We start from the raw sequence: 20256 nt of genomic DNA on the forward strand, positions 1-20256 counted from the left end.
AAGTATTACTTTCTGCAGAAGAACTCAGTACTTATAGAAATAGTTACTTGTTTTCCAGCTGAGGTTGATAGTTGTTTGTTTATATAAGGTGAAAATGAGCCGAACAAGCACAGCACATACAAGTTTAGTTTTATTTTGTTTTATGTCTTCTGAGCTTGTGAAGACCCTCTTGCTCTATAATGGTTCAGAGGGTTTTCCCATGATGGTCAAAGACCTGCATGCGTGGTATAGTTAGGACAGTTTGTTAACAATTCTTTCTGAGCAAGGAAACCTTTCTTCTAGAGCAACCAGGCTTCTTGGGGGACTTCTCCAGCACTTTGGCGGGGCTCTGACTGAAGTGGCTGGTATTGCCTGTGTGTGGCCGCAGATACCAGCCTGTGCACAGGCCACTCCTGAGCTTCGAGGGTTGTTTCTGGTCAAGGTCTGCAGCATCCTCATGATAGAGAAGCACAAAATGGTGGAGTGTCTCCAAAGGCAAAACACTCTGGCCTTTGAGGCGCTTGTTGAAAACCTCGAGAACCAAATCTGGAAAAGAAGAGGCAGTTATGAGATGGTCTAAATGCTCTGACGCTAAAATACACCCAAGCTGTCATGTGAATGCACAAAGCAGCTGTGTGCATAGGAAGGATGCGGGGTCAGGAGGGGAAGTGGTTTCAAACCTGTGATCTGTGGACTATTACTATTAAAACAATACACACACACACACACACACACACACACACACACACACTTTTATTGCATTCACTTCAGCCAGCTTCAGCTCCACTGGAAACATTTTAGGAAATTGGTAGGAAAAATATAGTAGAACGGCTTACAGGGCAATACAGGATATGTATATACCCCCAAATAAACATATATATGCACAGGAAGGTAACTATGAAAGTAAATGTAAGCAGGCTATTGCTAATACCCTTCATGCAGACAGACTCTCACTTTACTACTTCTCCTTACACATACAATGATATCACAGAAAATTGGGGGTGAAAGATTTTTTCAGGCAGAAGCAGTTCTAGTTAATGTATATCAGACTGCAATAAGGATTTTTTCAGTCTTTGTGTAGTTCACATAACGGTTGCCAGCTATATTTGTGAAGTACAGTGGGGTACACTGGCATTTAAGCACTTCCATGGCTGTGTAAGGCACTTTCAGAACAACAGGTGTGAGGAAAATGTGCAGGTGCAGTTTATAGGGACATGTATTAATATTTAGCCTTTTGTATATAAATATATAAGAAAGCATTCTTAAAAATAATTATAACTAAGAAAAAAATCTAACCACTTATTTCTTTCTAATGGGTGCATGACTAAAAAGACCATAGCTTTTCTAGGTCTGCATGGATTAGAATTTTCAATGCCTTCTAAATTGCTCAGTAACTCAGCAGTGAGGTATCTTTATTCAAACTTTATTCAAAGTTTGTTTTGGACCTACAACTGATATAAACAGGAGTCTCTCCTCTGACAAGCAATGGAGTGGTATGATTATCTGCTGCTGGCCACCCTGTAACTTGTTTGCTTACCAAGACCCTCGTAGACTACAGCTGGGATGATGTCTCTCAAGGCTTTGCAGTTGGTATGCAGTGCTGGGTTTGCATTCATCTCCAGAAGCCAGACCTGGGAAAGATGAATGTCAGTCAGGAAACTAGGCTGGATCTCCTTAGAGTCAGAGCAGGGCCCTGTTACTGGCTTAGTGAACACCTTGAGAGGTAGGAGTACTAATAAACCCCAACAAAATCTCATAACACAGAATGCAGTCAGGACAGAATTTTCATAAGGACTGGATGAATTAAATAAAATCCCTTTTTGCATACATTTACGTACTTGAGACTAGGTGTCTCTGGCTGACGTGCTTTAGATTAACTCCTGCTCCACAGGTGTGTAAAGGCACTGTGTTTCTTCACATCCCAGTTTCCATAACAGTTTCTAGTTGAGTTTTTTGGATACCATGAAATAAAGTTATAAGGAATCTGGGAATCATTTTGATTTGAGGTAGACATAGGATCAAAACTAAGCACACATGGTACTGAGTCTTCACTGAACCCTTGGCCTTGATTTCACGGGTAAGCTTTAGTTTCAGGTAGAAGCCATGTAAGGTAATAATTTTACATATCTGTACTAGTCTCATCTCCATTTCCCTTTGGAATGCCAAGGTCTGAAGCTACAAGCCACAGAATGTGATGGTCCAGTTAGTTGTTTGGTTCCACACAGATTTCTAACTTGTGTGTAATTCTGTTTACTATTTCTTTCCCCTATAGTGAGAGAAACTCATCTGTTCACTTCCTGCCTCCACCATATGGTGCTGCATCCTGTATATAACACATGTAGGAAATATTCAGTGTTTTGTAAGGAAGGATATTTAATCATGTAACAGCCCCAGGAGAATTCTACTCCCTTTTAATTGACTTTAAAAAATAATCTTAAAAAATATTTTTTTTTTGGAAGCAGCAATGAGTTTGCTTGCAAAGTACCTGTGAAATGGAGGCTGGCCTTGGTAGAGTTTGGTGACATGATAGCCTTCACTTTGGCACTTTATTTTGCTGAGAATAAGATACAACAGTAATTTTCACTTCTTTGAAATACTTATTAAACAAGTGAAAAGACTGGTAAGTGAAGGCAGTGTAATGTCTTTTTTTTTTTTCTTCAGAGGAGAACTGGAGCAGCTGCTCAAAAAAACCTGCTTTGCAGGTGCCAACAGAGGGCACTTAAGCTACATACATTTTTCCTGGCAAACTCATCCTTCTTCTCATTAAATGTTCTTTTTCCTCTTAAAAGTTCACAAGATTTTGTGCTGACAGGCAAACTCAATGAACCTTCATAATTGTCTTCATTAGATTTTGGTTTCCTCTCCTTCAAAACAAATAAAACTGACAAACAGGAGGAAGAAGGTTCTCTGTGATATCTATCATGCTGTTCATCTTCTACATTCCCCATTACTGTACTGTCTGAATGTCTCACAGTTTTTAAGTACTCAACCTCCCAACAACCAGGGCAAGTTAATAAATGCCCTTTGTTCTATTTCAGGAAGAGCAGAGAGAATAAGGCCAAGATTCACCGTATCTGTGTGAATATCCGTAACTTCCATGGGAATTTCATCCTACACGTGCTTCTCCCTGCATCTGGCATGCAGATGCCTTGCTTGAAATTTCCTAGCAAGCACATGATAAAGAAAGGGAAACAAAACCCAGAATGTCTGTCCTCAACTTCCTAACCATGGACCATCCCTTTTCTTTAGGCTTTTCAAGTGAGGAGAACAATAATGAGTGCCCTGTGGCTTTACCCAGAAGTGCTGCTCTGGATGTTTCTGGGGGATGAGGAGGTTACTGCTCCCTGCAGCCTGCCAGTACAACTCCCTGTTCTGTCACATCTTAAACTTGCTCTGTCAAGACATCACAGGTAGGCTTAAAAACTTTAAATAGTAGGACTTGTCCATAGGTTCTTGAACAACATGACGACTGCAGCCAGATCCTGCATTACACCAGGATCTGAGGTCTTGTTTCTTGTTCTTTGTATAGTGCTGGATGCAGTGTTAGCATCTGCTGAATACATTTAATTTGCATCTAGTTTGATTATTCTTGTGGTGTCATTGCTGCAGAACCACCCTTACAGCAGCAGTTTAGTCTTTCAAAGGAGCATTGGATGGTGAGACCAGGCTCCGTCACGTGTTGACATGGCAGCTCAGACAGTGTAAGACCTGTCCCAAGGGTCCTTTCCCTGCTGACATGGGCAGAGGTAAGACTACTTGGTGTGCAGGAAATGCGTGATTGAGCCAGTTTTGTTCTGTTTCTGATGAAAACACATTTAGTTCATTTAATTGTGTGGATTTTTTCTGGAGCTCACCAGGTGGAAACTAAACATCCTGCTGGGGTCTCAGGGAGGGAGAGGGCATCAGTCCATGCTCCCAGAAGCTCCAAGTGACTTGACAGCCGAGACTGAATGGGATTGTATACATCTCTCTACATCAGAACTTGTTCTTAGAGAGGATGGCTGTAACATCAAAGCCCAAAGCTCTCCACAGCAGGGCTGTCTTGTTCTGCATTTGTGTAGCAGCAGGTGCCCAGGGAGCCTGATTTCTGGCTGGAGCTTTAAGCAGCACTGAAACACCAGTCAGAAATAGGAATAAAATAACCTGTTGTGTATCCTGTGTGGACATAGCTGAAGCTGCACGCACAGTCACAAACCAAGCACTGGAAGGGCTACTCAGATGTTGTTGACCCAGAAAGGCATCCGTTTAGCAATAGTGGAGACCACAGGCTAAGGCAGTAGGGTTCTGTTTTCCACAGTCTTAACAAGCTTTTGACAGATTTTTTTATCATTGTGACCTGGGGAGGGCACAACCAAGTCTACAGTGTCCATGTGGTACCTCATACTCCTGGGGTGAATGAATTATGTCATTCAAATCAAAGGAACCGTCCCTGCTTTAACTAAGGATTTGAGTGTTATCTTCATTTGCGTACATCTATCACAAATTGGCAAACGGCTTATCTGTGTTCACTCTGTTCTCTGCTGGTAGATAGCTGAATTCCTTTATGGCTGATAAAAAATTTACACATCTGTCTTCCCAGCATACCTCTGGAGAGAAGCCCTTTTGCACGGCTGATGCAACGCCTTCTGAAAACAGGTTCCTTGAGCATTTAAATGACACTGTCCTAAGCTGTGTAGTGACTTAGGCATTTACAAAGCAGCACAAGGAAGCTCCAGAAAACAGTCGTAAAAAAGCCAACAACAACAAAATCACATCCGTCACTTTTGCTCCCTCTCCTCTTAAAGTACTTCATTCTTTTCTCAGCTTACCTATGAATATGCAAACCTCTACAGAAAGCTGTGGTGTCTCATAGTCCATGCTTCTAAGAACTCTGAGGCAGGAAAAACACCTTCCAGAGACTGAATCAGGATGCTGCAGGGCCTTCAAGAATGATTAGGAGTGATGCTGGGGGCGTTTATATCTCAGACAAATAAGGAAGAGGGAAAGGCATGATGAGCTATAGGACTGAACATGTAAGACCATGTTAAATCAGCATGAAGCAGATCTTACACGTGTCATGAAATAGGATGACAGGAAGAATAAGACTATTGTGTATTATAGGTGGCAGGACGGGAATTGTGCTGTCAGCCCACAGAACCCTGGGATTTTGCTGCACCGATTGGTGTTAATTGTGGATTGAAGCTGTCAGGCCTGCGTCCAGCTGTCGTACGCTGCCTCTGCAGGGAGTCTGCAGGTATCTCTTGGTGCAGCACTGCACCAGTAAAAGCAGTAGCTTTGTTGCTCCCCAACAGGGGCAAGAAAACATGGACAAACCTACGCTAAATAAATGCCTAATTTCCACATTGCTCTCTCTCAAAGGGAGGTTCCAGGTTCCAACTGACTCTCACCACTAAGTGTCCAGAAATCCTCATCATTCTCATGAATAATACTTGTCGAGAAACAGATTCTGTTTATCTCTCCATATGTAAAATATATGGGGAGGTAATGGTCGTTCAACACTGAAGTTTTTAACTAGCCAAGTAGGAATTGCCCCAATAGACTGATACTGGATCTTCTATTCTACTTTAAGTTTACACAGCCAGGGCTTTGCATGCCAACCTTGCAAAAGACAATTCCCACTGAAATTTGAGAAGCACCAGTTTCTATGTCTTTGCCATTTACTCTCCCTTGCCATTGACTTCCTGTACAAAGGAGTCTATTGTTCGGGTGCCTTACCCACTGCTGCATACATTAATTCCATTCTTTCATAGGGTTTGCTGTTCCCACTGCCCTTTGCTGGAATACGTTTGAGTTCCTTTCTACTTTAGCAACAGCAGAATCTGCCAGATGGCTTTCTGTTATGTTTAGGCCAGGTGGTTTTGGAGGACTGTGCTGAATTCAAAGCACTTCAATCACTGTATTTAACATTTCCCTTTCCCTTTCTTCTGGCTTTTCTTGTCTGTGTTTCATTCACTCTTTACAAGTTTGAGCTGTAATTCTAGCAGGTTTTATAGACTCGGTGGGCTGACCTATTGCTGGATGGTGAACCTACAGTGAACATGGAGGTGCTGATGCTGACATCTGGATCGATAATGACTGACTCTTCAGCATGGTGAGGGCGAGTTCTTCGTTGCCTTTGATGGATACTCAGCTAGTGTAAATCAGTGTGCTTCATGTGATGTTAGAGGCATCACACACTGGTTTATGCTGGCTGATCATCTGGCATGTTTGGTTTCTGGAGAAAGAAGAAACTGAGTGGGCATTAGAATTCCCATACTTTTCACTATGAACTCCACTTCCCTGTGAAAATCCTGCACAGAACAGTGTTGGATGCAGTAGGTACTTTTCTTCCTATCCTGAGCTGTTAATGCCAGGGTTTCTCTGTGCAGTAAATGTGCAGGCAGTACAGGTGCCATGTCTTGATGCTGGACAAAGGAACTGGAGAAAAAAAATGAATCCTGCACTTCATAGCTGACTGACTGAATGCTCTATTTCATTCCTAGCACCAGAGCCTGTGTCAACCGTGCTGGCGATAGACATCTGGCCAATATCGTACCGAGCGTTTGACGATATTGTATTCGTACCTTAAAGTTTTCATCAATTAAAAAATCACAGCCGATGAGATCAAAGTAGCCCAGTTTGTGATCCAGTTTGTGCTTGGCTGCCAGGAAGCACTGCAACATGATCTGCTGCATCCTTTCCTGAAACAGAAGACAGGGAATGGCAGTAACTGATCATTGTGAATGCTGAGGGCATAGCAGTCACTGTAAGTCAGAGGTGTCCTCTTGGTTTAGGGACATTTTTCCTTCCCCTGCCTCCAGCAGAGCTCCTCTCTAGACTTGGAAGGATGCCGCATTTTGCAGATCATGTGTCTGTCCACTTTGAGTTGATTAAAACCCCCTCTTGAACTTGGTTCTCCCGACTGCTCCTGTGGTGCGTGAAGGAATCTTGGCCCTTGGCCCTTACTCAGAATGAGCTGTCTGTAGAATTTTTAGCAGTGTTCTTTCATTTACTCCTATGGAGACACCTAGACGTGAGCTGAACACAGCCATTTCTGACAGTGATGACTCACAACCCCCTCACAGCAGTGCTGGACATAGTGTGTTAAAGAAGCCTGCTGAGTTACAGCAACTTGCAGAAGGTGATGCTAAGTTTCCCTCTATTTGGAGTTGAAATGCACAGTGGGGAATTTCTGCATGAAGAGAGATACCATAATGTTGGCTGAAGTTTCTGATCCCCTGAGAAACCTGGCATATTCAACTAGATTTGCTTCTGAGCTGTTTTTCTAAACAAAAATGTATTTTAACAAAGTTTTTAGCTGTTTAATTTTCTTTGTATTTGGCTTTAAACTACAGTGTTTCCAAAATTAACCTGAAAAAGCTGTGTCCTCTGCCCTTTTCATTTTCACCCCAGCAAGTCATGTAGAGAACTGATGCATCATTAGACTCAGGCTGATGAAATGATGTCTCCGGGACTCATTTCTTCACTTTGATTCCTCAGTGAGACAGGAAAGAAAATTTCTTCACTTTGTTTCCTCAGTGAGACAGGGAGATGGTCAGAAATCAAGCCAGTTAAGTCTTCTTATCTCTTCTCCATGATAAGAGAAGATCTAAGGCCCTGACATGATTTTCATATGGCAAACTCAGATGGAAAATGGATGGCGAGACCAAGTCAGACAGCAAAGAGACCACTGAAAGCGTAGTCCCTTTTCAGGCTCAGATCTGTCAGGCTGGAGAACTTTCTAACGTGTACTTTATTTTTTAGTGCAGGACCACAGCATTGGGCCAGGAATGTGAAGACCATAATTACATTTTTATAGCTAGCACTTACATTCACGCTCTTTTTCTCAGCTGTTTGCCCATTTTATTAAAATTAAACTCTTTGTGTCTTCACTTCTGTGTTTAGCATCTGCAGATAAATGGTTACCATGGGACCATCAATACCTTCTCACTCAGTGTGTGTGTTTCCTTGGGGACTCCAGTGAACTGACGGGTTTTCTCCCTGTTCCTGTCACCCTAATTAGGCAGAGCAGCACACCACACACTTGCTTTCACTTACAGTAAACACAGTGAAAACCCAGTCTTTGGGGAGGCCGTTGGTTTTTCTCAACTTCTCATTAACGTAGCTGTTGAAGTCCTCCATCCGCCAAACTGTCTCCTCTTTCAACTGGCTGTACAGGGAGTTCTTCTTCTGCATGTGCTGAGGGAACAGAGCGAAGGGAGGATTAGATGTCTGGCAGTGAAGAATCACTGGGAACTGGCTTGCATGGCAGACATCCAACTTCCCTGAGTTGTTCCAGGCATCTGGAGTTGGGAAGAACCCCAGGATCAAGTTATAGAGGTGGAGGGAATAGAGCCCCTCACTAGCAGAGCTAAACCTGAGCAACTGTCCTGGCTCTCATTGTACCACACTGCCACAGGTAGAAATGTGCCTGACCCACATGGACAGAGACAATTCCCCAAGGTCTCTGTCAAAACAGTGTTTTCTGTGTGTGTGATGTGTCTGGACCAGGGGCTGGCAGACAAGGGGAGCAGCTTTCAAGTCATAGTCATGATATTCTTCGGACTAAATCCAGTTCCAGTGTCTATCTGCCTAGTACTGTCCTAGAGGAGAGTACATCTGGGAGAGAGGTAGGGGTGTATCCCCAGGGGAAACACTGAGGGTTTCTCTCTCCCACTGTCTCATTAATCCCCATGTCCGCTGAGTTTATCAATAATGGAGTATTTACATCGTTCAATCAAAGGCAAGTCCCCTTTCCCTATGAAGCAGCCGGGCTTGGCTGCAAGTCCATCTGTGAGATGGTTACTGTGAGGTTGCAAAGCTTCTGATGCTGTCTCTGCTGCCTCTTGTCTTTTGGAAATACAGTAAGAAAATGGCTGATTCCAGGTGGGATGAAAGGGTAGCAAGGGCATGAGAGCAGAATCAACTGTAATTTGAAGAAGTCTGGCCTATTACCAGCCGCTGCTATAAATTTCGTTTCCCTCCTCCCAGCAGGAACCCAGATAATTTATGTTCTGCTAATAAACACCTGTCCTTTGTTTAATATCACTTGTGCCATGGGATCCTGCCCGAGCACCTGAATTCCCATGTGGATAGCTCTCTAGCTGAGCAAACAAACTATTCCAGGAAAACAAGTAGCACACTGATAATAGCACATATTGCAGGAAGCAGCTATAATCTGCTGTCCTGAGCTGCACTTCTACAGGAACAGTAAAACTCCAGCTGAAGTGGACTTGTCTGATACCTCCCTAATGTGTATTTTGCTGGTTCTCAGAACACAGCATGACACTGGGAGGAGAGGAGGGCTTTAAAATCAAACTGTTTTCTTCCTTCTGATTTTTTAAATTCTCTTTCATCAGGGCCACTTCTAACTACTGAAGAGCCTCATTTGAAGTAAAAAGCTCAGGTAGATCTGAGCAAGGAAGGCTTCTATTTTGTGTGACAAGAGAGGTATGGGGGTACAAGCCAGAACAGTCTCATTCTGTTATAGCTCTCATTCGAGAAGCAAGATGAACAAAGATGGAGATTTAAGAATGATGGCTCTTGAAGAACCCATCTGCATCTTACATCATTATGGTTATGTATTTAAGCACAACAGGATCAGCAAAATCCTTAGCCAAGGTTAAGGCTCCTTTGTGCTAGGTAGCTGCAATCAAAGGCTTCTTGCCCTAAGAAGCTTATGGTCTAGAGATACACGAGAGAATAATGGCAGGAAAAAGAGGTCCAGGGAGAGAAACTGTGAGGTTAAGCAGGGAACTGGTCCATGGCAGAGAAGGGACCTGATCTGGTGCTGCTTCTGTTCAGCCTTGCTGCCATGCCTGACATAAGCCCACGCCCATTACCTGGGTGCAGGGATTTTGCATGCAGGAGGGCATTTATTTTTAGCCTTTCAAAAGTCTTTTTTGCTTCCCATGTCTGTCAACCACACCCTCTCCTTATTCTGAACGAAGTGACCTTAGTTTACCTGATTGGTCAGATGAACAGTCAGATCATCAGAAGCGGCATCATAACTGACACAGGCCAACCTGACGTAACCCTGGGCAAAAAATAACACGTATGGTGCTGTGCAGGCAATGAAGAGGTAAGACCGGACATCAAATTTCTTCCCTTCCAGGAGCAGAGGCTGGTGAATATACCTGTGAGAGCAGTTGTTTCAACACGCGTCACCAACAGACAGGTAAGGCAAAGCTCACACCAAACCCCACAGCCAGTTCCTTTCCCAGCACAGAACTAATAATCTTTGTCCCTTTTTCAACACCGGTTTTAAGGCGAGTGGCAGCAGAGGGCGCTTGTGGGAGAGGATAGAAATGCAAGAACAGCTCCTTTCAAAAGGAATAGAAGCCGTGCCGAGTCTTGGTAATTAAAGATTTACTAATATTTACTGGAGAATATACAAAGTTTATGTCTGCAGACAAAGAGCCCTTCATACAGCACCACTGCTTTTATTGCCAGAGTGATGTACTCTGGGAATTGTTTCCCTTTATCATCAAAGGTCGCTGGACGTCTACTTAAATAACGAGGATATGCTGTTAAAACAATGATTGCCCACAACAGTTTTCAAAGGAATATGGAGCCTGGCTCTTCAGAGCATAAGCCATTCCTCACTAATAGAAATCAAGATGAGATCTAAGATACGGTCCAACCACTTCTTCCCCCGGCACTGCTGCTTGTCTACGTCAAAGACCACGTGTTGGTCTAACTAAGACCCTTGGTCTGATCTTGTCAGGCAGAGTTTTGCTCCATATACTGGCTGCTGCATAAACACAGTCCAGGCTGTTTTGGAAGGATCATCATTCCAGTTTACCATTTTACAGATCTCTCTGTTTAATGAGGCCAACCATTCCTTTGTTATGAAAAGGCATGTTTGGATGAACGCAAGCAGAAAATATTGCTTGCTTTGGTGAGGGAAGCTCTTGGAAAGGTTGCTCAGTTCTCTTGCAAGATAAAGATGCCAATCCACAACAGCAGAATGTCAGGGAAGTGGCACAGCATGAGGAATTGGTATCATCACTTTGCCAGGACATGCAGTGAAAATGTGCTTTTGCCATGCCAATACTACAGTATTGTCACGAGTGTATCGCGTTGTCATTGCTGGCATGTCGTGACAATGCCAGGCAATGTCCTGCGTGCAAGGGCACCAGGGAGCTCGGGGTGCCCTGTATGCCTGGCTGGGCACACTAAAGGCAGCATCAAAGGCATCTGGGAACTGCAGCTCCTAGGATAAATAATGAAAACATCTTTTTTGCATTTCTCTTTGAAAGTTTTATTCACTCCTCTCAAAGGACTGAAGTGATTTAATTATAATGCATTCCTCAACTGAGGGAGGGACACTGAGGCAAAGGGAAGTTAAGTGAGTTGTGTAACAGCAAGCATGTAGCGTTCAGTGGCTGAAACAGTTCTCATGACTGATGCTGCCGTATTTTTCCCTTCCTTTTTCTGCTGTTCTGCTTCTCTGCAAAATGTTCTAGGAATGGCTGAGAGGGTGTGTGTTCTACAAAGAGCTGCCTGCGTGGTTCCTTTATTCGTACAAGGAATAAAAAAATAAAACAACCCCGACCCAAAATTTTAGTGACTGCTAGCCCCTGCTTATTGATTGAGGCCTAGACTTTTGCAGCACTGAGACAGAGTTAAGAAGGTATTTGGGAGGCTTTATTAGATTGCATGGAACAAATATTGCAGCCATACCACTTGTAAAACACTAGCTTTGTATAAGAAGCTGGGATGATAAATATCTAATTTAAATTCCTTTGCACGAGGCCTTTTGTATAGAACTCATGTACAGGACTGTAGCATCTGGCCTTTTGGATTCATTCTTAAATTTCCAGACAAAGGAAACTCAAATCTTTCTGATGACAAAGATCTGCCTTGAAATGACTGAAGTGTGGATGCAAGACAGACTAACCAGAGAAATCACCTTTCTGCCACAAAATGAAGTCTCACAGGTCGATGAGATGTGGTGTAACCACATTAAATACCTATGGAACAATGCAACTCTCTGAGGGCAGTGTGCTTAATCAAGCACACTGCTCATGCATGAATTCCAAGGCTTCAATCTCTACCTTTGCACAATTCTTGCCTGGGGAGCCTTGCATGGCACCCTCTTAGTGAGTAGGTCTTCCTCAGTGCTGTGGAGCTTGGCTTGAAGGGTGTTGACAGCAGCTGGAGTTTTAAGCAGGAAAATTCCTCGACCTTGATTAGAGCAGCTCGGTTTGCAGATCCAAATCTGTTCTTCTGTAGAGAGAATGAGTCTGTTACAGTAATGTGTGTGCTGTGTAACACCGATGTGCCCGTTAGTGGGCTCTGAAAACTGCTCACTTGAACGTGTATATATATACATACACATGCATATAGACATCAATTACTATTCCTGTGTATACTTTATGAACATTTCAGAGGATCTCATAGCTATTTAAATTGATTGCCACCATGATTAAGACAATTCACCTTTGCAAAGCTCAAAAAAGGCATTTCTCTCATCTTTTAAGTCCAGGCGAAAGGATTCTGGGAAGAATTCTTCCATCTTCAGTAACCTACGGGCGAATCAAGTACAAGTTGAAAACCCTATCCAGCACATTCATTCCTCTGTTACTTTCAGAAAGGATGGTTGCAAGTAAACTTAAGAAATGGTGCTTTTTTTCCTGCTTATGGACAGTTGTGTGTTTGTTGTACGTTTTTCCTGAGCTACCTCATTCCATAAGCTTTCAAGAATATATGTTAGCCTTAAGACATTCTTCATATGCTCAGTTTTTTTGAAAACTAGTTGAGATGGCTGCAGGTAACCATGGTACGGGATTGCCATTTGGTTTTTTGCTAGGTCAAAAATAAAGGAGCAGAAATGGCAATAAGCTTCTCTTATACTTAGTGTCTATGGCACAAGAAGTTGTGACCTTTCCAGTAGGATGATGTATCCAAAAAAGGGGAATTACTATGACTGTTGTCTTTTGGGGACCTGGCACTACTACAACTCTAGACACAGAGAAAGAATAAATTCTGTCTCTGATGTATGTACTTTTGGAAAAAAAGTTATTTTTCTAGAAGATAAGAAAGAAATAAAGCCCCATATACTTTGTATCCTGTACTGTTATGCATCCAGAAGAAACTGGTGCATTGTTTATGTGCTGTCACTTTCTGTTGGCATGTTTCTGGTCAAGGTTCAAAGAGGTGAGAGTTCTTACTTGGAATTAGAGCTCCTACTGATCTTTGTCATCATCCGCTCTTGCTCTCTCAGGCAGCATAAAAGCCCTATCTTACTGGTGAGGACTCTGTTGTTGGGAATCTGGTAGAGAAGCTGTTCACCTGTATTAGAAAAAAAAAAAAAAGCTTGTCCTCATCATCCCGTGCAGCAGAATCTGGAGGATGACGCTGACTTTGTCACTGCTGACTTTCACCAACTTGCTTTAAGGCAGTAGTAACAACTCAGAGCAGTGAAAACCCTTGCTGTAAATGTGTTTCTGTCCAACCTTGTAGTGGAACAAACCGACCTGATGGGGCTTCGTGTAAAAGTGTGTCCCTTGTTCCCTCCAGAGGTGCCGTTGCCGTCACACCGTTCCAGCTGCAGAATTGCATCACAACACGGCCCATCCATCTGCACTCCTGTACAGTTGGCCAACTGCTGTAATGGTGCAGCCTGACAAACAGCCACCACGTTGCCATGAGAGCTGGCAGGAGGGGAAAGGCAGTAGGGAAGGGATAACACACTCCCTCTGCCACAGGGAAGCCAGCAGCTCTGTGCCGCGATGCTCAGGCTTGCCAGGGCACAGGTCTTGACCAGCTCCCAGAAGTAAAAGAATTGCCCCAGGGGCTGTGCTTAGGGAGTTTTGTGTTTGTTATGCAAAGTACCACTCTGGGGGTGCCAACCAGAGGCACTGCTGTGGGAGCCCTTGATTTTATGCTTTTCTGGTGGGAAAGCTGGCAGAACCCTCTGAAGTCAGGCTGCAGTGATGAGATGAAGGGTAGAGTGCAATTCAAAAAGTTGCTGGTTAATCCAGTGGAGTAGTTGGGCTTTTAGTGACTCTGTTCTCCCTCGATAGAGATAGCTGGGCCTGGGATGTGTGGGGTGACCCATCTTGAGCTTACTTCTCTCTGCAAGCACACCCTTCCTTCCTTTTCTCCTCTCCCCACCTCCACTGCGGGGAGCGTCTCTGAACACAAGGCACCCTCTTTATGCAGGGCCTAGACTAGTGCTTGCGAGGTGCCAGAGCAGCTCCCCACTCCTCCTCTGCTACAGGACTCTGCCAGTCCTCTTGCAGCCCGTGCTCAAATCCAGAGGGAGGTCCGCATTTCAGAAGTGATTGTGATGGTTTGTGTTTAAATCTCTGTACTGCTCATTTCACTATACGTAGTTCATTTCAGTGGTATCTTTTCTCCCAAAGCTGCTCTCTTGTCTAAAACCCTTTCTTTAATCACCATGGCAACCCAGCTCTGATGTCCCCTCTGAGGTCTGCCAAGAAGTTGAGGTTACCTGTTTCTCCTACCCCCAGGTGACCTCCCCTGCCCTGGGAGTCACAAGTCCAGCATTCTAAATTTTTTCCCACCACCCTCTCCCACTCAAGGCCCACAGGCACCTCTACCTTCTTTGAAATGGTAATAGGTCTCTCTGCACTTGATTTCACACCATTTCAGTGCATAATCCTCTCTTCTGTTGTCATAGATACGCTGCCAGCCTCTGCTCTGGCAATAGATGCTCACACTGCATAAGGAAAACAAAATTGAAAAGTGGCCTCCCTTCTATTAACAAATACTTAGCTCATATCCCCTGAACTCCTGGTAATTTTTTCTGGGAGACTGAACTAACATGACCAGAAGCCCCTGGGTGGGGGATAAGGTGGGAAGCTTTAATTAGAATGGCTGCTAGTGAACCTCCTGGTCTGAACTTGCGAGGGTGGGGGGAGTACCTGAGGATGCTCAGAACATTATGATTCAGCAGCTCTAATGAGAACTTTACCATTTCAGCAGGGTTTTGCCTGTTAGGATGCAACTGGTACCCATGGAATAGAAACATTCAGGGTCCAGTCTTAACAAGGAGCCTCTCCACTGAGGAGTTTGGAGAGAGCTGACAAGTAGTGATAGAAAAAGCTCTTTGTAGGCAAACCTATGAAAACAGAGCAAGGAAAGTGCTGTTTGCAGCAGAGATTCTGTGGTTCTTGCTGGTGACAACATCTAGAGAAGAATGCCAACATGCTGGAAAGAACTCAGAAAGGAATGAATGGAACTTCTGATCTGACAGTTTTTCTTGGGCTGAAATCTCTTCTTATTTTTCGCTTGTTTTACATTTAGCACAACAGAATGTTGATCAACAACAGTGGTTGCTAGCTCTAGTGATGATGCTAGCAGATTTGCTACATGGTGTAGTGAAGTGACTTCAGAACAGTCCCAACAGAGAAACTTTCATCAAACAAAGAGAAGCATTTAATTTCTCTGCAAAGATATATTGTTAGCTACTTTACTGCTGGTGGCCTTCCAGTGGATACTTTCTGTTTGATTTATTTTTGAGCAGTTCCCCAGGTGTACCACTCCAAAAAGACAGCAAATCAAAGGAAAATTATTTGAGGCCAATGGATAGTGGATAGGATTGCACGACTTCATATATGGTCATACTGCTGTTCATATGAGTCTGCTGAGAGGATCTACTTACAGCCCAGCTCCATTAGATCCACCGATATAAAAATATGGTCCTGGCCCCATTGGTACTTTTAGTATCTCTTCTTCTGGCTGTTTTTCTTGAGGGCATGCCTTACCCTGTGTTCTATTCTCTTTAGACTTGGCTTTGTCAAGCTCCGCTTCAGAGTTGGTAGAAGTAGCTGCAAAATTGGAAATTAAGAAACTTCAGATGATCTGGCACCTTCTCCATGAAATCCACATCTAGAAAGACAGCTACTGCAGAAGAAAATACTGTGAGGTAAGGGACTGCTTCAGTTGGTTTTATAGTCATCTCTAAGGGCGTTGTCTTAAAACAATTCAGAAATTATTGCTAATGTAACTTGGTGGCAGGTATCATGGGATATTAAGTGGAAAAACAGAGGAAATACAATAAAATACATAGTAGAAGGGAACATTCAAGTCAGCCCTAGTCTGTCAGTGCTTAATGGCATTCTCTTACTTGGCAGGCCTCTGCTTCACAGGACTTTCTCAGATATCTTGTCCAGGTGGGTCTCAGTTCTGCCCTAAGCTGAGCACAAATCATTCCAGCTAATCAGATGGAAAGCAGGGGGAGAGCCTGACAGGCTGCAAGGTCTAGGGAGGTGTGGAAGTACAAAGGGAGAAGGGCAAGAAGAGCCTCCTGAGATGTGTTAGCCGTACACTGTACATTGAAGCAGGTGTTCTTTCAGCTGTTAAAGCCTACAGGAATTTTGACAAGCCCAGGATGTGAGAGCTCTGAGGTCCCCCTGAGAGGCAGCCACAAAGTGGAATGGCACACGTAAACTGTGGTGACGATGACTGAAGGGGTGGGAATGGGAAACACCCTGCTTCAAATTGGTAACTAATCATGTCAGGCTTGCAGTGCTTCTGTTACTTATTCTCAGACCCCAGGGCTCAAAAGCTGGTGAATTTGTAGGGAATGATAATTTTTTTCAGTACAAAGTTAATGGGATCTGCTTAACCAGTAAATGCTGGTGGGTTATTTGTGGAGGAGAATGTCAGTGCTTGTACCTAGCTTTAGCAGTTGTGAAGAACTTGGCCTTCTAGGAATGATAAACTAAACTGAAAACATGACTTCCAGATCTTCCTCTGTCAAGAGGTTTCCCCGTATAATACATAGCAGAAGCTACACCCATGCTTTGTTCAGGTTTCTGATATTCTTCTTACAGCACAGACAATTCTCTGGTGCAGTCTACAATGTTATTCTAAAGTATAAAGATGCTTCAAAGCAGCTGAAGCAACTCAAGTACCATCTCACCCTGAGAGAGATACAGGCCCAGAGGTCCCACACTGTGCTTTATAATGTATTTGTTTTAACTAAAGTAGCAAAACTTGTTCAGGGTCTTGCCTCATACGCTGTGGTACTGTTGGAAAAAAATATGGTATGTGAACAATTTCTATCATCTGATCAATCTTCACATTGTTCAAATGTTTTCAGAACAGATCAATGATATTATAGTACATAAATGAGATGAAGGACATTACCAGTTTGGAACTTGGATCACATTTGGATATGAAGGAAAGAATGGCCAGTATTGGGAAATTTTATTTTGAGTATGGTTGCTGGTAAAGGACTTGAGAAGGGCAAACCGTATGGTTTCAGAAGTGGTATCTGATGTAATAATGTCATCAGCCTCTAAACTGTTGCTGGATTTATCATCCATTATCTTGGCCTTAGCAAGAAATTTCTGTTTGTGGTCTGATTTCTCAGCTCGTAACTCATAGGAATGGCAAGTCTGGCACTTGCTTCCACAACAGCTCATGACTACTTCTATAACTAACATCTGGGCTACTGATACCCAAATCACTGACTCCAAACCTACAGAAAACAAAGGCTTACTGCTTCCAGGGGCTCAGCAACTATGCCTCTGGTTTCTCTTCAACTTGGCTGTGCACAAAACTTTTGGGAACAATAAAGCCTGTCAGTAGAAGAAAAAAAATCCACTCTGTCCTAGTTCTGTTCCCATTGGAATTAGGTGGTGGCAGGGAAGGAGGGAGCAGGAAGCAAGCAGATGACAAGACTGGAGTTGTCTATTCTTTGGACTCTTCTTTTATCATTATTTGTTATAGCACATGCTGCGATCCCACGAGTAAAAACTTCTATCTCAATGCCAAAACTCCTTTGACTTAAGTGGAGCAAAGGTATTGGGCATTGTTATCTCTCATATTTTACAAGCAGTTGTTTTATGTCTTCATTGTGCTCCACCTATGAGCACAGGTGCAGTCCGCAGTGAACTCTGTGCCCACAGTTACTGGATTTCCCAGCAGGCTCCCACACCTGGTTCAGTTTGCTTTGGAATAAAGGAAGTCGACTGCAAACCCTTTGAGGCAGGACTTGCTTTAAATTTCTGCTTCATGCAGTACTTGGCACCGAAGGGTTCTAACAGTAAAAACCTCAGCGTTGTTACAAACTGCAGCATTATCAGTGCGAATCCCTGGATTCCTGCCTTAAATTTCCTCCTTAAATTAAAACCAAAACAAACCAAAAGAACATACTAAACAACCAGTTCAAACAAGCCAGGGCACAACATCCATGATGGAAAATACTGCCTCGGCAGTGTCTTGTAACCAACGGAAAGGAGCTTTTTCCAGGGTGAATTTTGAGCTGCCTGTTACTGGTTCTGTGGAGCTGAGACCTGGCTTGCTCGCTGCGCTGGTGGGACAGTGCCAGCAGAGAGCAGTGCCCGGCTCTTTGGTCACAATCTCATTTTGCCATCCCAGCACCAGACCAGGTGAAAACAACATATTCTGTCTTCCTCTAGAAGAGACTGGCATTAGCGACTCAGTCAAATTTTTTGAACAAACTGTTTGAAAGTAGCTCAAAGACAGGGTTAATGCGTTATGCATAAGCGCCAGGTAAATTAAAAGGCATGCAGAAGAGTAGTACAGTGCAACTGTTTCCTACACCAAATGCATTTTGGTTGTACCACAAAGCGGTACCACCCCTCCAGCGACTGGTATCTTCCACGAGGGAGGCTGATCTCCCTCCTCTGCCTTAACATGGTGTGTTATTGTGCTGTTCTTGTTACTCTTTGATATGGGAATGTAAATATTTATTTATCTATTTTTAACATTTAATTGCTCATTCATACCTCCTGCGAGAGCTTGTGGCTCTTTTATCATCTCCCTCCTTTCCTGGAGTGCTAAGAAATTAGCCAATTTTAAACAGCCCCATTTATCTTGAGACATGGACACGTGAAATATCCTGCAATGATTGAAGTGCTGGTGAGGTATTCTTCCATTAGTCTGAACACGTACGTATCTCTCCCTCTCTGATCTTTATACAGAGACCCAGGGGGTGGGAGCCTTTTATCGTCTTTTCTGTCTAATTATGGAATCTCCCGGTATTCAGGATGAACCTTCATTTCGTCAAATCTTTTGACATGTATCAGTTAAGCACGAGTCCCCTTAGTCTTCATTTGTTTGTGTGTTTTGCATCCTTAGATGGTTAATTATTAAAGAGATAAGGAGAAACAGGGATGCAGGGGGTTATTCCTGTTGCCTGATGGCATAAATTTCAGGCAAGGGCCTTTTCACTTGTCTATCAGAGGTGGGATTAGATGCTTGTTGGGACTTGAGCTCTTAGAAAAGAACAGACAGAGTGGCTTGGCTTGCACACCTAATCAGCAGAGAGGAGTGGATATTTCAGAGGCATCTGAGCTCAGTTCTACATTGTCCTGTGAAAGAGCCTCTCTCTGTCCAAAAGGTATTTGTGGTGGGGAGGAGGGAGAGCCCTTGGGGAAAGAGTCTTCTAATTTGTCACATAAACTAGCAGCATGAAATTAAAACAGTACGATTCCCTTCCAGAGAGCCCGCACACTTGTCTTCACACCGGGTGGAGCCAGTAAATTACATTGCTTGAGACAATTTTGAATTCGGGTCATTAACTTCTTTGGGAATTGTGTGTTGGCGGTGTCTGTATAAGCAGCTCCTATCTCATCTCAGCTCTGCTTTCAGTGCACACGGGGATAAACACACTGGCAGGGAGATGCAGTCTGCTTTGTGTCATTTGCTACCAAAAGAAAAAAAACCAGAGCTTAGAAGACAGAACTTCCTTTTTTCCTTTTCCATGTGAAGGGAGGTTTGATGGACTAGTAGCTGACTGATTTCTCCAGAATCCAGAGTTTAAATCTAGCTGAAATTTTCATTTAAGAAAGCTAAATGATCTAAACATCGTTCTAAAGACAAGCATTGCCCTCGCAATTACCTCTGTATTAAAAAGATTTTCATTTGAAACAAATGAATATATTTTTTACTGCCAATTCAGAGAGCCACACTTAATAACTAAATCAAGGATACAAGATTCACCTTTGTCAGCCGATAAGGATCCAGCCTGTTGTTGGTTACTTCCTTGCACCATGGATTTGGTGTTCTTTTTCCTCTTGGTTGGCACAAAGGCCATCTCAGCCTAGCCTGCAAAAGGAAAGATCGTCGTCAGCCACTTTGCCAGAGTCATGAGTGGTCTGGGAAAGTCTGTAAGGTGTATTTTCCTCTCTGTCATCATTTGCTCTGTTGATTGTAGATGCCATTTTTCACCATCTTCTGCAATTTTTCGTTTCTTCAGAATCTTTATTTTGACTTAGTTGTTTAGCTGGGAACACATTAGCTCTACTTTCCATCTACAGTTTCTTACGGGTGGTCTCTAGTGATAAGCTTGTT

The 20256-nt window shown here is 43.4% G+C and overlaps 1 protein-coding gene across 1 annotated transcript; it reads right to left on the reverse strand.

Annotated features, from left to right (window-relative positions):
• Positions 1-244: 244 nt before the first annotated feature.
• TTLL10 (tubulin tyrosine ligase like 10) lies at positions 245-19999 on the reverse strand. Its single transcript, XM_074893331.1, has 11 exons — positions 19897-19999; positions 15593-15758; positions 14529-14647; positions 13134-13254; positions 12403-12488; positions 12018-12189; positions 9923-10094; positions 8017-8157; positions 6543-6659; positions 1517-1610; positions 245-525 (listed from the first exon to the last, which is right to left on the reverse strand). The coding sequence occupies exons 1-11, from the start codon at positions 19997-19999 to the stop codon at positions 245-247; spliced, it is 1572 nt and encodes a 523-aa protein (XP_074749432.1).
• Positions 20000-20256: the final 257 nt, after the last annotated feature.

Source organism: Strix uralensis, chromosome 23, assembly GCF_047716275.1.
Source record: "Strix uralensis isolate ZFMK-TIS-50842 chromosome 23, bStrUra1, whole genome shotgun sequence".
Lineage (NCBI taxonomy): Eukaryota > Metazoa > Chordata > Aves > Strigiformes > Strigidae > Strix > Strix uralensis.

Coding starts and splice junctions, on each gene's coding strand:
- TTLL10 (XM_074893331.1), bottom strand. CDS start 19,999: ATGGCCTTTGTGCCAACCAAGAGGAAAAAGAACACCAAATCCATGGTG. Junction 14,648..15,592: donor GGATCTAATGGAGCTGGGCT/GTAAGTAGATCC, acceptor TTCCTTATGCAG/TGTGAGCATCTATTGCCAGA. Junction 1,611..6,542: donor TAATTGATGAAAACTTTAAG/GTACGAATACAA, acceptor CATCTTTCCCAG/GTCTGGCTTCTGGAGATGAA.